Here is a 17932-nt window from a genome sequence, read left to right on the forward strand (position 1 = left end):
TACTTGGATGGTTGAGGATTTCTAAGTGTACAGACAAAATGTGGACACTTTTTCTTATAAAAATTGTTAACAGCCTACATTTATAATATTGCATTTTAAATGAAATGAGTAATATTCTTTGAATATGTTATCTCATTTATTCTTCATAACTGTGAGGCAGATGCTATTATAACCTCCCTTCTACAAAAGAGGAAACAGTCTAATCCATCAATCAATAACTATTTATTAAACAACTCCTATGTAACAAGCACTCTACCAGATACTAGATATACAAGCACAAAGAATAAAACAATACTTAGTTCTGATGACTTTACATTATAACAAGACACAACACACAAATATAAATATAAAGCATAAATATAAAGTTAAGAAATAATATACACATGGAAAGTAGTTAAATACAACCAATTTGAAAGAGAAGACATTAACAGCTGGGGGAATCAGAAAAGACTCTGGACAGCAGATAATGCTTGAGCTGTACCTTATAGAAAGATAGGGATTCTGAAGCAAAGGTGAGGAAAGAGTGAATTCCATATATGGAGGATGACTGATGAAAAAGCATGGAGAAAAGAGAAGGTCAATCTGGCTAGATCACACAGTGCAGAGGAAGAGTAATTAATGTTCAGGGAGGTGTGAAATAGAGGTTGAAGACAGGCTGTGAAGGGCTTTAAAAGCTAAACAGAAAAGTTTGTTTTTTTATACTAGATGCAATAGGAAGATACTAGATTTGGTTGAGGAGAGTCACAGGGCCAATTTTGTATTTTAGGAAAATTCTTTAGCAACAATGTATGGACTGAGATAAGGAAAGTCTTGAGGCTAGAAGACCAGTTAAGGGGCTGTTATATTACAGGCAAGAAATGAAGAGGGACAACCCTGAACTAAGGTGGTATCTCTGTCAATAGAGAAAAGGGCTCTGATGTGGTATGTTTGTAAAGATAGGAATGCAAGACTTGGCAGTTCATTGGATGTATGTCCACTTAGCAGTGGACAATTCCAGAATAATGTCAAGATGGAAGGCATAAGGAGAAAGAAAAATTCAACATGTTTTAAATAAGTTGGGTTTAAGATGTCTCTGGAGCTATCTGATTTGAAATGTCTAAAAGGAAACTAGTGATGTTGGACAGAAACTAAGGGAGAATCTGGGACTAGATATATACCACCTAGTTGCCTAGTTTACTTAGGTACACTTGTTACCTAGTGAGAACACAGAAGATGAAGGATAGGCATATTCATAATAGAATTTGGGAAACTATCAGAGGTTAGGAGTTGTGATGTGGATGAGTCATTAAAGGATACTGAAGGAGGATAAGCATGAGAGGGAATTGACAATAAAAGCTAGAGAAAACAAAAGTGCCAGAAAGAGAAAGTTGTTAGAAGAGCCAAATGCAATAAATAGGTTTTGTGGATCTATCAGACTTGACAATTAGGAGATTAGAATTATAGAGAGAAATTTTAGTTGAGGGATGAAGTAAAAAAGATTAAAGAGTAAGAGGAGAAGAAATGGAGTCAATGAGTATAGACAATTTTTCAAGGAATGGCTGAGAAAGGGAAGAGATATAGGATAATAGTTTAAGAGACTGATAGGATTTAGTAAAGATTTCTTTTTTTTTTTTTTTTAAATAGGACAGACTTGAGCACTTGAAGGTAATCAGGAAGGAACCAGCAGCTAAGGGACAGAGGAGATTAAGAATGCAACTTTAATCCCCTTAAAGGGGAATGGAATCAAACACACATTGATGGATTGATTCTGGAAAGCAGGGCCTTCTCTTTGTAGGAAACAGAGAAAAGAAGAGAGGGGCCAATGATGTCAAGGATTTCTGAGATGAAGAAAATGAAATGAAGGACTTTCATTTTCCAATTAAAGAAATAAGATTCACAGATGACAAAAGAAGTAGAAAAGATGGGATTTGAGGAAGAAAGAGAAAGATCAAAAAAGCTTCTATAAGGAGTGAGATACTGGGGAGCAATAAAAGGACTGCCTTGCTATGATGAGGGTCCAGCTGAAATTTGTTAACATGGATTTAAAGTCAACATAGCTATGAGACTTCCTTCAGTGACTGCTAAGTATGTGGACAGTGGGAATAATACAAGGCTGGGGTTTGACAAAAGAACCATGTATAGGATAAATCAGTAAGGCAGGGGATAATGTAGAATTGAAATGATGACTTAACTACTGGGTTGAGGTTGAAACAGGTAGAAAATGGAATCTGAGAAAGGGAAATGGACTGGAAAAAGTATTGATGAGTAGAGGGAATGGAGGTCTCTTTGAGGATGAAGAACAGGAATCAAGGAGAAGTAGCTTATGAAGTATGATTAAGTGAGTTTATGTGATTTGCTTTGACTCCCATAGTTAGTGAATGACTGAGACAGGATTTGAACCCAAGTTTTCCAGATTTTAAGAGCAGCAGTCTATTCACCACATCAGTGGAGACAAAGGGAATTAAGCTCTATTCTTTCTAGAACAAGGAGTGACAGTGCTGAAAAAAAATGAACTCTTCAGACAAAATGTGGGCTGTTCCTCTCAGTGATTTAGCCTTCTTCTGGTACCGATGATGAAACTGTATTATTGTTCTGATGGCCAACTTCTGGTTCTTCAATGAAAGGCAGGACCACAGTGGCCTCCTTTCTAAGGGCTGGTAACTCAGCTCTTCTGGTTTACAACTTTAGGAATTATTTTGTCATTTGTGAATCAAACTTTTAGATACTTAAGCCAGTCCATAGAAATCTAGGCTTAAATTAATTTGTTTTCCACTCCCTTTTGACTTCCACTCCTTTGAACTCAGATGTTAAAGTGGAGGTGTGAGTATATTGTTTTCAACTCCCACTAGGACCCCCTGGCTAAATTAAGTCCATAAAATTCATTCAAGGAATGCCATTTGCTGAAACTGTTTAAGTAGGTGGAGCCAATGACGTTTAGTCCAGTCTGTTTTCATATATTAAACCCTGGTAGACATATATCATATAGCATTTACAAAAATATAAGCTGATGGATTATTTTCTGTGCAATGGAGCCACACAGTTTGAATACTTATAAAAGTCATTTCATAGGCAAGAATTCCAATTTATATACGAAAATGTCTTACACTCAGTAAGTCCTCAATTAGCATATACAGTAGATTCTAGTTTGCTACTGCTCTTTTTGAATAAAATGATTTCCGGGACTTCTAAGTTGGCACAATTATGTAACAAAGGACTTCTTCATGTTTGCAAAAACCAACATTAGTGCCTATATGATATTACATGAAGCATAACTTTTGTTTGAAAGCTTGCTCATATTTCTCATCCCAACAATATCTAAAATTTGCCACATTGGGGCTTATTGTCCCCTTGCTTTCTATTCATTTTAACCATATAACCTAACAAGACCATTGAGAAGTTTAACGATGCTGGCGTAATTCTTCATAAATTTCTGATATTAACTGCCACATTCAGAGTATCTTGAACTCATGGCATTGTATACTGATCTACCTTAGTTCTCTGAGGTTTCTTCCTTCAAAGTCCAATAATCCGTGCATACTCAGATCACCAATTTTTTGGAGGACTATTTTTTGTAGGATTCCATGAGATTATTGATGTAACAGTTCTGTTCCTCATGTCTTCCATCTCATAAAAAGCAGTATTTCAAGATCACTTTTGAAAACATCAGAAGACATTGAGGAGGTCAGGTCCTAGCTCTTTGATTATGTCCTCCCTCATTTCACTTCTGCAATGAAAACATTCAGTTCATACTGAATTTTTTTCTCAGAGAATCCTTCTATTACACAGGCATTAAAAAGTCACTAAAATTTTAATTCCTTATAGCTGCTTTTGAGGTGGATATTTCTGTGTTTGTTTTTTGAAGCTTTCTACTACATTTGGCCTCTTATCTTTCTGAAAATTTTAATTAAGAGGTATGCTTCATCAGGGTATTCAGGTATTGACTGGTTTGGAGCCTTTAACACTGTCAATATATTGAATAAGATAGAGCTGATCCCAATCAATATTGCTACTCCACTATTAGTTAGCAGTTATATACATACATACATATCTGATCCATAGTGTCTATCTTTTTGCTGACACTCAAGAATTCTCTTAGGATATTCCAAGATCACACCAATATAACTCTACATGAGTAGCATTTCTTCTCCAATAAAACAATGATCTCCCTTTCTGCCTAATAGGTAGGGCCAAATTATGAATTCCTAGATAGCAGAGACATAAGTGTCTCACTCACTTAAGCAGCCTACTCCTTGAAGAGGTTAGAGAGGCTACAGAAATGTGTGTCCTAACAGAAGATATTGCTGCATTCATATGATTTACCTTCAGTATAATTCTATTATGTTGAAGACGATGAATGTTCACACGGAAGTCTTTTCTATTTGCTATATTCACAGGGTTTATATTTAGTATGAATTATGGGATGGGAGATGATCAAATGGTGAAGGATTTCTTACAGTCACTGCATTCATAAATTTCCTCTTGAGCACTGATGCCTTCTAAGTTGTATGCTCTTGTGAAATTCCTTTCCACATTTGTTGCATTTATAAGGTTTCTCACCAGTATGGACATGCTGATGTTGAATAAGCAATGCACTCAGGCGGAAGGTCTTTCCACATTCACTACATTTATAAGGTTTTTTCCCAGTATGAATTGTTTGATGTTGGGTAAGATGTGCACTCTGGCTGAAGGTCTTCCCACATACATTGCATTTATAAGGTTTCTCCCCTGTATGAATTCTCTGATGTCGAGTAAGCAGTGTTCTCTGTCGGAAAGCCTTCCCACATTCATTACATTTATAAGGTTTCTTGCCAGTATGAATATTCTGATGCTGAATAAGCAGAACCCTCAGACGGAAAGCCTTTCCACATTCATTACATTTGTAGGGTTTCTCTCCAGTATGAATTCTCTTGTGTCTAATAAGCTGGGTACTCAGGCGGAAGGCTTTCCCACATTCATTGCATTTGTAAGGTTTCTCTCCAGTGTGAATACGCTGGTGTCGAGTCAGCAGTGTGCTGAGACGGAAGGCCTTTCCACAATTATTACATTCATAAGGTTTCTCTCCAGTATGAATGCGTTTATGTATGGCAAGTTCTGCTTTCTGAGAGAAGGCTTTTTCACATTCACCACATTCATATGATCTCTCTCCGGTATGAATTTTTTGATGTCTAGCAAGTTGTGTGCTCTGTCGGAAGGTTTTTCCACATGTAATGCATTCATAAGGTTTCTCTCCAGTATGAATTCTCTGATGTTGAGTAAGCATTGTGCTTAGGCGGAAGGCCTTCCTACATATCTTACATTCATAAGGTTTCTCTCCAGTATGAATACGTTGATGTTGGGTAAGTTGTGTGCACTGACGGAAGGTCTTTCCACATTCATTACATTCATAAGGTTTTTCTCCAGTATGAACTGTATGATGTCGAGTAAGCTGTGTGCTCAGATAGAAAGACTTCCCGCATTCATTACATTCATAAGGTTTTTCTCCAGTATGAATACGCTGATGTTGAGTAAGCTGAGTGCTCTGTCGGAAGGTCTTCCCACATTGATTACATTTATAGGGTTTTTCTCCAGTGTGAATACGCTGATGCTGAGTAAGTTCTCCACTCCAAGTAAATGACTTTCCACATTCAAGACATTCATAAAATTTCTCTCCAATATGAATTCGTTGGTGTTGAATAAGTAGTGTCTTTCGATGGAAGGATTTTCGACACTTATTACATTCATAAGGTTTCTCACCACTATGAACATAGAGATGTTGAATAAGCAATGTCCTCAGATGAAAGGCCTTCCCACATTCCTTACACTCATAAGATTTTTTTCCTGTATGAGTAACACGTTTATGTAGAGTTAGTTCTGCTTTCTGAGAAAAAGCCTTCCCACATTCTTTACATTCATAAGATCTCTCTTTAGTATGACTTTTCTGGTGTCTAGTAAGCTGCATGCTCTGGAGGAAGGCCTTTCCACAGTCATTACATTTAAAAGGTTTCTCTCCAGTATGAATTTTCTGATGTTGAATAAGCAATGTGCTTAGGTGGAAGGCCTTTCCACATTCATTACATTCATAAGGTTTTTCTCCAGTATGAATACGAAGATGCTGAGTCAGCTGTGTGCCCTGGCGGAAGGTCTTTCCACATTCACTGCATTCATAAGGTTTCTCTCCAGTATGAACTGTATGATGTCTAGTAAGCTGTGTGCTCAGACGGAAGGCCTTCCCACATTCATTACATCGATAGGGTTTCTCTCCAGTATGGACACGCCGATGTTGTGTAAGCTGTGTGCTTTGTCGGAAGTTCTTCCCACATTCCTTACATTCATAAGGCTTCTCTCCAGTATGAATACGCTGATGCTGAGTAAGTTCGCCATTCCATGAGAAGGTCTTCCCACATACAAGACAATGGTAAGGTTTTTCTCCAGTATGAAGACGATGATGTTGAGCAAGTCCTGCTTTCCGCGAGAAGGCTTTTCCACATTCAGAGCATTCATAAGGTTTTTCTCCAGTATGACTAAGGTGATGTCGAGAGAGTGCTGACTTGTTACAGAAGGCCTTCCCACATTCGTTACATTTATGGGATTTCGTTCCCGTCCGAGTTGTCTAATGGTAATAATTAATGAACAGTGGTTGAAGGTTTTCTTATATTCATAGAACTTCTCTCAAAATTATTTTGATGTTCAATGAGAATTAAATTATCTCTGAAAATATTTATCACATTCAAAAGTTTTAGAAAAAATTCCCTTTTACATTTACTTGGGTCGGAATATAATCTAACACACTATGTGTATCAATTTATGGAACTTGTCTTGTGCAGAAACTTGCTATTGAAGGAAAAAAGACTACTTCCTGATTGTAGCTTCTAACATTTATTATACTCCTGGCCTTTCACTTTATAGGGGCAGTTTCCTTTGGTTTATTTTTACTTGGTTCAATTTTTTGGCATTAGTATGGTACCCTTCTCACCTGGTAACATATTCCTGAGTTCTACTTACTTTAGAGGTGGAGAGACCAGGCCTTGTGTGCTTTTCTTGGGCTGAACGTTCCAGTGAAATGATCAGGTTTAGAGGTGTTCCACTGCCTTCAGGCTTGTTGTCCAAAACTAAAAGAAAAAAAAAATAAACATTCCTCCTCCCCCCCAGCCCCATCTATTCTCTATACTTTTACTATATGCTTAGTTATATAGTCATCAAAAAAAGGTGATTGGCAAAGTTTAAACTATAAATAAATAATAATAATATTCATATTTGAAGTATCATATATAATTTATTAAAAAACTATCACCCGTGCCTAAAGCTTTGACTATATTTGCTCTCAACTACAAGTTTGATCTTGTTTACTCTAGGATTAAATATAAAGTCCTCTGTTTGGCATTTAAAGCACTATATGACATGGCCTCTCCCTATATTCCTATATTTTCCTCCCTTCCATTCATGAGACAATCCAACAACACTGGCCTACTTGCCATTCCTCAAAAATGACACTCTATTTCCTGTCTAATTGCTTTGAATCAGCTGTCTCCTATCCTGGAATGTTCTCACTCTTCACTTCTCTTACTTTCTTCTGGTTCCTTCAAGATTCAGTTCAAATACCACATTCTACAAGAAGCTTTTCCAGGTCTCTCTAACAGCTATTATCTTCTCTCTGAGATAAATTTCCATCTTCACTGCATACATCTTACATGTACTTGGTCATTTTTCACTTTTTTCTTATTACTATGTGCTCCTTTTGGGCAGGGACAGTTTTTGTCTTTTATTATATTACAACACTTAGTACAGTATCCAACACATAGCAATGCTTGAAAAATGCTTCTGGACTGACATTTCTAACTCAATGTCTTATTAACATTTCAAACTCATCATGTCCAAAACTGAAATTGGCAGCTTTTCTCATAAAGTCATCTTTAAATGTCCCTCTTTTTATGGGTACCAACACTATTATCCTAACCACCAGTGTTTAGAACCTCTCTGTTTCACTCTCATTCACCTCATATATCCAGTACATGTCCATTTCTTCATTTACAAAATCTTTCAAACTTGTACTTTTCTCTCCATTTACAATCACCATACTAGATCTGGCTCTTATCACTTCTAGCCTGGACTATTGCAATAGTCTCCTAATTGTTCTCCCTACTTCAAGTTTCTCTCCACTCCAGTCCAACCTCCACTCAATTGTCAAAGTGATCTTTCTAAAACGCAGGCCTGACCACATTACTCATCTATTCAGTAAACTTCAGTGGCTCCCTATCACATCCAGATCAAATATAAACTTTCTTGTTTGTCATTCAAAGTCCTTCACCATCTGGCTCCAACCTACTTTGTCCAATTTGACATTTCTACCCTTCCTAATGTGCTTCAGCTAAACCAGCTTTCTCTTGTGCTTTGGCATAGGCCATCATTCATGCCTGGGAGTCAATCTATCCCTGCCTATACCTCAAAATTTTAGCTTTCTTCAAAGCTTAGCTCAAGTACCACCTTAGATGTGAATACCTTCCCCTAAAAAGTGCCTTATATTTATTCTGTATAATTCTTCCATATGCACAAATTGTCTCCTCTGGCAATATTGTAAGCACCTTGTGGCAAGCAACTGTTTACATGTTTGTCTTTGTATCCCCAGTGCCAAGAAGTGTCTGGCACATTATGCGACCCCAATAAATGTTTTAGTGTTTATCGTTTGGTGAATAATAAAATAGTAAAGTGATTGCAAGTAAGATAAAGTCATACATTAAAAAACACATATACTGATAAAATATTTATATCAAGGAAGATATATCTAAGAAAATAGCTAAATCCAAAATTTCTATCAATAGGTACAGAAAAGATTTCTGATTAAAATACAGCTCCAACTTATAAATAATTTTTAAAAAGCATAGGAGTGGATTGATTTAAAAACAAAAATTGGTACGATCAGTAATGGAAAGCTATTAAAAGTCTTCCTATTAAGAATACACATTCTGTTCCCAATATAAGTTACTAGAAGGAAGTGCTTGTTGTATTTTTGTATTCAAAATCTCATATCTTGCCCACAGGAATGTGGTAAAATACTGATTAGCTTGTGAAGGATAAAAGCTAAGGCACTGAAGTTCATCATTGCTATTATACATGGTTTTAACACACTTGTTATAATATTAAGAAGATTAAAGAGAAAAGCTTAATTAAAGAAAAGGTTTAAATCATTGTATTTGATGACAATATAATTGTACACTTATTATATATAATTATAAAATTAAACCTAGGGATTCAACAAAAATAAGAAAATGGCTCAACAAGACAGTAGGATATATATGTTAAGCATTCAAAATCATCTCTTTTAATAGTATGTTCTTTAAAATTTTAAAACAAATTTATAGGAAAAGAAATGATGACAGTAATGACAGAATAAACCAATCCTTCATGCATTTCTCTAATTAAACCTACAGAAGACCCATATAAAGGAAACTATAAAAACCAGAAATAACAATAATAAGAGACAACTATAAAAATACTGATTGTCCATATGCAGGTATAGCTAGTAAAGTAAAAATAATTTATATGAAAGAGCTTAAGAATAACAAAAGGCATTATGGAGAAAAATTAGAGAAAGGGTGAATTTCTATGAGGAAAATAATAAAAGCAGCAGTTATTAAAGCTATCCAATCCTGATTGAAAACTAGAAAAAAAAAATCAGTGCCTCAAAACAGGTAATTTGAAATTTGGCAAGAGTAAGAGGAGAGTAAAAGATAAGTCTTCCCATCAGATCTGTGGAGAAGGAAGGAATTTACGGTCAAAGAAGTAGAGAACATTTTGAAATGCAAAATGGGTCATTTTGATTACATTAAATTAAAAAGGGGTTTGCACAAACAAAACCAATGCAACCAATACTAGAAGGGAAACAAGGGAAACAGAAAGCTGGGGAAAAAAATTTTATAGCCAGTGTTTCTGATAAAGGTCTCATTTTAAAAATATATACAGAGAATTGTTTCTCAGGACAAAAACAAAATTAGAAATTGAGGGGATGAACATCAATTGGGGAATGGCTCAATAAACTGTGGTACATGTTTGTGACAGAATATTAATTGTTCTGGGAAATGATGAGCAGGATTCTCTTAGGGAAAGAAAAAAAATCTGGAAAGTCCTCCATGACCAAAGTGAAATGTACTGTATACAAAGTAACAACAATGTTCTGGGATGACCAGCTGTGAATGACTTTCTTATTCTCAATAGTATGATCATCCACAACTACTCTGAAGGACTCATGATGAAAAATCCTATCTACAGCCAGAGAAGGAACTGATTGTGTATGAATACAGATCAAAGCATTCTTTATTTTTCTCTTTTTCTCTTTCTTTTTAACTTAATTTTTCTTCATTTTTTTTTTTCCCTGACGCTGGGGTTAAGTGACTTGCCCAGGGTCACACAGCTAGGAGTGTCTGAGACCAGATTTGAACTTGGGTCCTCCTGAATTCAAGGCTGGTGCTTTATCCACTGCGCCATCTAGCTGTCCCCAACTTAATTTTTCTTAAGGATTTTTGTTTCCATTAGGGTAGGAGATGATTTTTTTTTTTTTTTTCACAATTTGACATAGAAATGTTTTACATAACTTCATATGTGGTTTCTTAATTGTGAGTGGGGATTAAAGAGAGAATCTAGAACTCAAAAATCTTAAAACAAATGTAAAAATATTGTTTGCATGTAACTGGGAAAATATAATAAATGAAAAAAGGTAAAATATTTATTATCATATTAAACAAATTATAATACAAGTCACTCCCTAATTGATAACTGGTCAAAGAATATGTACTATATGACAATTTCCAGAGGAAGAAATTAAGTTATTTTGGATCACAGGAAAAAATGCTCTAAATAATTCCTGATTAGAGAAGTACAAATTAAGACAACTCTGGGTACCACTTCATACCTTTCAGTTTGACTAAGATGACATGAAATGATAAATATTAGAGGGAATGTGGAAAAACTGGGAAACTAATATTTTGTTGGTGGAGTTGTGAAATGACCCAATCATTCTGGAGAACAATTTGGAACTATGTCCAAAGAGTTATAAAACTGGGTATACCCTTTGATTCAGTAGTCTCATTATGGGGTCTGTATCCTAGAGATCATGAAAGAGGGAAAAGGACCCACAGGTGCAAATATGTTTGTAGCAGCCCTTTTGTAGTGGCAAGGAACTGGAAATTGAGTGGATATCTATCAACTGGGGAATGGCTGAATAAGTTATGGTATATGAATGTAATGGAATATTATTGTTCTATACAAAATGATAAGCAGGCTGATTTCAGGAAAGCCTGGAAAGATTTTCACATGAACTGATGAGTGAACAAAAGCAAGAAAACATTATACAAGTAACAACAAGGTTATGTGATGGTAACGTGATGGATTTGGCTCTTCTCAACAATGTGGTGATTCAAGGCAATTCCAACAGATTTAAAATGGAAAGTACCATTTGTATTCAGAGAGAACTATGGAGACCCAATATGGATTGAGGCATAGTTTTTCCATCTTTCTGTTTTTATATATTTTTTCTTTCTCACGTTTTTTCCCCTTTTGGTCTGATTTTTCTTGCACAACATGACAAATATGGGAATGTGTTTAAAAGGACAGCACATATTTAACCTATATCAAATTATTTGCTATTTGGTGGAGGTAGGGGGGAGGGGGAGAAGAAAAATATGGAATACAAACTCTTACCAAAATAAATATAGAAAACTATCTTTACATATTTTTGGAAAATTAGAAAACTATTGAAATTTTTTAAAAAAGATTTTTAAAAGAAAATGAATAGTAGTTTGAATGCAAAAGGAATTAAACTTATACTTCACACTAGAGTAAGTCTAAATCCTAAATGGATGAATGATACAAATAGAAAAAAGAAACATAATGAAGAAACTTAGAAAAAAGTAACTTAATTTGAGATAGGGGAGTGCTATTTCTTCTTTATTTTAAATATTTCTATATTTCTATTACTTCCCTTCAGATTCTAGATCTTCTGACTCTCCAAAAGTTTTGTTTTATTATTTTGTCCTGTTCCATAAAGTCTTGGTAGTCTAATTGGTAGGCACTAAACCTAAAAATTCATAAAAGTAGTTATCAATGTTTTTATTATATTGTCATAACCTGACCATAGAAGCACTCTTTGTAGTAGCAAGAACTAAAAATAAAGTGAGTATCCACTTAGTTGGGGAATGAATATTCAAGCAAAATGTAGTCTAAGCACATCATGGAAAAATGACCATGTTTTAAGAAACAAAATATGAGAATGCAGAGAAACATAAGAACACCCACATTAAATAATGTAGAACAAAGTAAACAGAATTAGAAAAACAATGGCTATGAAGACTACTAATGTATATAGAAAGAATCAAAGGAAATTGAATACTATACAATTACAACACAGGGCTGAAGAAGTATTGACATGTATTTATCTTTTCACTGGAGAGGTAAGGGAATAAGGTATGGAATGATGAATATGTAATCATAGGTGGCCGATATCTTAGTTCATATTTTTCTTAATGTTTTGCTTTTCCTTTGTTGTAAGTCTCTTGGTGATTGAGATATGGTAACATAAGACATCAATAAAACTTTAAAAACTTTCTTGAGGATAGAGACAATTTCATTTTTGTTCTGTCCCCATTACCCAACAATAATGTTTGGCACATACTATTCATTTAATAAATATTCAGTTAAATGATGTCTCACTGGATTGGAGAGGGAAAGGGATAAATAATAACAATAAATTATTATTTATAAATAATAATAAATAAGAAAACAACCATAAAAATGTAAAAACCACCACCAGACCTAAAGTTTAAGTTGATTTAAATCAATCCTAAATAACCAAGCTAAGTTAAGTTATTGTTTGCAATACCACCTGTACCTGATTTCTATTCACTCACCTGGGCAACTCCATCTTAGGACTTCTTCTTCAGCCCTCCATGGCACTCCCCCTTGCTCTAGATGGTAAATCACTTCGGGCTTGGAAACTGCAAGTCCTGCTCATTGAAAATGGGAAATTGGTGAGAAAAAAGAATCTCAGAATTTAATCCCAACACCTCTGTTTTTGGGGAAAAGTGGCTTACTATGGAGGTCCAGATCATTATTAAAAAGAACCCTTCAATATGCTTTATATTATTTTTCCAGTAAGTATAGGTGAATGGGTCTGAGCTCAGGAAAAAAAAAAAAAAAAAAAAAAAAAAGCTAGCACTGGATGCTTTTCATGTTTTCAGGTATTTATAGTGGGTCCATATAGAAGGAAGCTGGACCTGGGGTCTTTTAAGATTAACACCGTATTTGTAGTCTGAATGATCTGGCTTCAGGTCAGACTCAGTTGCTTCATATGTATAATGGTATGTATAAAGGTTCTATCAAGCTCCAGATATAAGATTTTATGAATTATCAGGGGAAATATAATCAATGCAATAGCAATAAAAAACAAAGACTTTTCATCTGGAAGGAGGTAGCATAAATACTCTGTTACAAAACCAGTAGTAATCTCTGGTCTATGTATGCCTGGGGACAAGAGCTAAATAAATATTTTTGTTTGGTAAAGAATGAAGATGAGTTTCAATGGACTGATTTTGTTTTGTGGGAGGAATCTGTCCTTACCTAAGCATACCAGATTCTTATAGTTCTCCTGCATCACATCTCTGTACAATTCCTTTTGGGAAGGGTTCAGGTGATCCCATTCCTCCTGGGTAAACTCCACAGCCACATCCTTGAATGTCACTGATTCCTGAAATATCAAATACATTTGTGCCAAACCAGGGACCAGCTCTCCCATGGATCTGTGAGATCTAAAAGAATCAGGAACCAGGGACCAGTTCTCAGTATTCAGGCTTCAGAATGTTCTACATCAAATGTCTGTAAAATATCTGTACTGTGTCTCAGTTTATAATGGATTTTGAATCATGTGACAACACAATACGAACAGCTCACATCTATCTATCTCTTTTTGGCTTATAAAGTACATTTCTGGATCGCAGAGTATGTGAGGGGGTGTGAGGTATAATACCAGATAGACAGGAAGAGGCTAGGTTGTGAAGACTTTTAAAGGAAAAATAACTAGGGACATATAAGATATATGTGATGTAGATGAGAGGGAGTAATCTTAGAGGGAAGGCTAAATAGAGCATTTTATATTTGATCCTTTAGGTAACAGGGTAACACTGAAATTCATTGAATGAGCTCTAATGCTGATTTAAGAAAATCATCTTGGCAGCTGAGTGAAGGATGGATTGTAATAGGAAAAGGCAGGAGACAACTTTGAAGGCTTCTGTTAGTCTGGATTGTGGCTCTGTTAATGAAGGAAAGGGGGCAGAGGTCAAGGTCAAGATTTTTATAATAGATTAGATATGTGGGGAAACTGAAGATAACAATGATATTTCCTTATAGGCTGAGAGGACACTGTTACCTTCAACAGTAATGGGCAAGGAGAGAAGAGAAAAAAGCTATGATGGAAGGGGGGAATGAAGAGTTCTTTTTCTGGACATGTTGATCTGAGATGCTTACGGGGCATTGCATATCTAAGAGACAGTTTGTGACATGAGGCTAAAGCTCAGAACAAAGAGTTTGAATATATAGGTCTGGGCATCATTAGCAAAGAGACTATAATTCTGATTATTGAATTTATGGAAGCTGAGCTCACCAAATGAGATAATATCATCAACAAATAGAAGAGGGCCCGGGACAGAGCCTCAGGGGACAATCAGTGGCTGTGACCTGGATGAAGATCCAGTACAAAAGACTGAGGGGTGTTCAGACAGGTAGAAGAATCCAGAGACTGCAGTGTCACAAAAACCTATAAAGCAGAGAGCATCCAACGGAAAGATAGCAAAGACAAGTGTCCAAGACTGTAGAGGTCAAGAAGGATAAGGACTGGGAAAAAGCCATTAGATTTAGCAATTAAGAAATCACTAAAAGGTTAAAATAGGATGGCTGAAGATGCAACAAGTGCACATGTGAAGGGCTTGTCAGATTAGGATTAAGGAACAGAAAGTGTCAGGGAATTTTGAAGTGAAAAGCAGAGGAGCTCATTTCCTCAGTTTTTATGGCCTCTATTTTCTCTATAATGTAAGAAATTACTTTGGAAGTGGAGTATGAGAAGCCTGAAGAGGGAAAGGAAAATTTTGAACACACTGGTGAGGAGTGAAATAGGGAATTAGGGAGGAATAAACACTGAGGGCCCAACTGGGGTTCAGATAAAGTGAATTTGCACTGTGCCCAGTCAGAACTGTGGTGAGCTTTGTTCAGTGATTAGTGAACAGAAGATGAGGAAAAACATGCTAAGAGTAATCAAGGGCAGAGTTTGATAGGCTAAGGGGGAATTTCCTTCCCCCAATCCTATCCCCCATCTCTTGGCAGCCTGTCCCTGTCACTCTTCTCTTCAGCACACTCTACAGGGGTTCTTTCTATTTGACGGCTTTTTCTGTCTCCTTTTCTGCATTTTCATCCCAGCTATGGATGCTGCCCATAGATATCTTCAAGACTGTTCTGGCTCCTCTTCTTCATCTACATCACAGAACAGAAAACTATGGCTGAAGGACAAATCCTGTTTTTGTACAACAGGTGAGCTAGACAGCATTTTTATGTTTTAAAATAAAACTGTGTTTGCATCTTTAGAAACCATCCCTAAACTGCAGGTCACACAAAACAGGCATAGGATTGCCCGCCCCCATCCCAGTTTTATACTGCTTGGCTTGGTGGTAGCACTGGCTCCCCTAGATTCCGTTATCTCCTCCACATCGGTGACCTCGGATCTACAGCCTTCACCTCCTAGCAGGTCACCGACCTTGATCTCCAGCCGCCCTTCGGACATCTCGGACTGAACGCCCTGTAAACACCTTAAACTCAACATAAGCAAACAAGCTGAAGGGATTCCTTCTGCCTCGCCCCTTCCCCCCCCTTTCTTATCACAGCCCAGCCTCCCCTCCCTCCGTTGCCCAGCACCGCGCCCCCTCTCACCCCCACCCTGGGGCAAGGCCCGTCCTTTCCGTCTGAGTCTGAATAACACGTACAGTTCTCTTCCTGCGCCACATAGTTCCGGCCCTCACCACCTCAGGCCCGGATTATTTCTTGGGGGGGGGGGGGCGCGTCTGCGAGCGCCCCCATCGCCCAATTCTCGGCAAACGATCTTTCTCCGGTTCCGACCAAGCCACCCGCCCACTCCAAGCGCTCCCGGGGGCTTCTTGTTAGCCCCAGAAGCACTTCGGCCTCTATAGCTCCCCATAATGATCCCTGCCTCCAGCCCGCCCCTCAAAGATCCCACCGGAGGCCAGGCGTCTTCCTGAGCGGTCCCCTACGCCCCCAGACCACCTTCCGTCTCACACCTCTATTTTTCTGCAGTCATTTACATCCCGCCTCCCCCACAAAGTAAACCGGCAAAACGAGACACCCCGGGCAGCACGTGCCCAGCACCGAGTAGGCGCTTAGTAAATATCCGCGGACTGATGGGATGTAGAGCTGCCCCCACTAATGCTGCGCTGACGCTGGAGAGGGACAAAGTCAGGTCAAAGTAGGAGAGTGACGGGTCGGCCTGGACAGGGCCAGGCGCAGGGGGAAAGGAACACGGGAACGCCTCGGCGGGGAGGCGTGCGGGGGAGGGGGGAGGGGCAAGGCGGTGGATGGAAGGCAGGGACACGAGCCGTCTGGGTACCAGCTTCCCTCGGATCCCCCCCAGCTGCTGACCGGGCCCAATCACCTCAAAAGAGGGGAATGGAGAGGAATGTAGGGAGAAGAGGGCAAAAGGAACTTAAGGGAAAAAGCAAGAAAGTGAGGAAGGAAAAGGAGGCTCTAGAGTCAGAGGAGGAGGGGTGAAAGGAGCTCGGTGGGAGGAGGTAGAGAGGGAGGTGTGTGGGAGAGGGCGGGGGAGAAAGGAGTGTGGGGGAGGGGAGGGGGAAAAAGGGCGAGCTCGGGAAGAGAAAGACGGAGGAAGAAGGGGGAGGGGCGGAGAGAAGGGGGAGGGGCGGAGAGAGGGAGAGGGGAGGGAATGAAGGGGGAGGGGCCGAAAATAAAAGAGGAAGGGGAGGAGGGAAAAGGGGGGGGGGAAAGGGGGAATGAGAATAGGGAATAAGCGGAAGGAAAGGGGAAAGAAGGGGAAAACCCGAAATGATGGGTGAGGGAAAGCTCCCATTTTCGAAAATGGAAGTGGGGGAGGGGAAGGGGAAGACAGGGAATGGGAAGGAAGGAGATGAGGAGGTTCAGGCCGGGAAGGGACGCAAGCGGGCCGCTAACCTCCCAGCTCAGCGGCGGCTTCGTCCCCATACTCCTCTGTGTCTCCCCAAGCTCAGAAGCGACCCGGAGAAGCGAAAAACAGCACGAGGAACTGTAGGAGGAAGCGGAAATCACGTGAGAAATCGCTTTCCTCCCTCCATCCTTGCGGGTCCCTCAGGTCCGCAGGTATTGCCATGGCAACCGCTCCTGTATCTAGGCAAACAGTCTACTTCCGTCTCCCGCAGCCAAGGCCTTCTGGGAAATGTAGTTCGGGATCTCGGAACGGATTTTGTGTTTATATGCCTGAGAGAATAGAGATCCCAGAGCCTTCCGAGACTCTGAGAGAAGGTTGTCCTGTCCCCTTACTCTGAATTCATACCCCAGCAGTCCTGGACAAGCACCTGGTTCAGGCATGGGGGGAGGAAGGAAGGAGGCCGGATTCCCACTATAGGGTGGCTTTGCCCCAAGTTGTAATTCCCTAGTTTCTTAAAAGTCCCTCTTCAGCCACACATCTGCGCCGTCTCCACAAGCTACTGACTTTTTGTCTAGGAAGCTGGACCTCGGTATTTGACTTACAGTCTCTACCTCCCTCTTCCACGGGCATCCCTGAACATCAGTAAATGCCAGGCCCTGTTCTAAGTGTTAGGGGATGAGGGGGAAAAGCAAAACCAGCTCTTGCCTTCCAAATCCATGCAAAGATAATGTTCAACATTCACGTTGGCAAAACTTTGTGTTTCAAAATTTTCTCCCTCTCTTCCCTCCTTCC

General features: G+C 38.6%; 1 protein-coding gene across 2 annotated transcripts in view; it reads right to left on the reverse strand.

Annotated features, from left to right (window-relative positions):
• Positions 1–203: 203 nt before the first annotated feature.
• The window catches only part of LOC141551819 (uncharacterized), a 96575-nt gene continuing 78846 nt past the window's right edge, over positions 204–17932 (reverse strand). Inside the window, exons 1-5 of one of the 2 annotated variants that reach the window (XM_074283903.1) lie at positions 17188–17355; positions 13564–13690; positions 12855–12950; positions 6961–7067; positions 204–6568 (exon numbers count right to left, since the gene is read on the reverse strand). In XM_074283903.1, coding sequence (XP_074140004.1) covers positions 4445–6568; positions 6961–7067; positions 12855–12950; positions 13564–13690; positions 17188–17217 — 2484 coding nt within the window. In that variant the 5' untranslated portion in view covers positions 17218–17355 and the 3' untranslated portion in view covers positions 204–4444. Of the gene's footprint in view, positions 6569–6960; positions 7068–12854; positions 12951–13563; positions 13691–17187; positions 17356–17932 lie in introns of those variants that run through there. The other variant, XM_074283904.1, reaches the window with a different exon arrangement.

The sequence above is a fragment of the Sminthopsis crassicaudata genome, chromosome 1 (genome assembly GCF_048593235.1).
Source record: "Sminthopsis crassicaudata isolate SCR6 chromosome 1, ASM4859323v1, whole genome shotgun sequence".
Classification (NCBI taxonomy): Eukaryota; Metazoa; Chordata; class Mammalia; order Dasyuromorphia; family Dasyuridae; genus Sminthopsis; species Sminthopsis crassicaudata.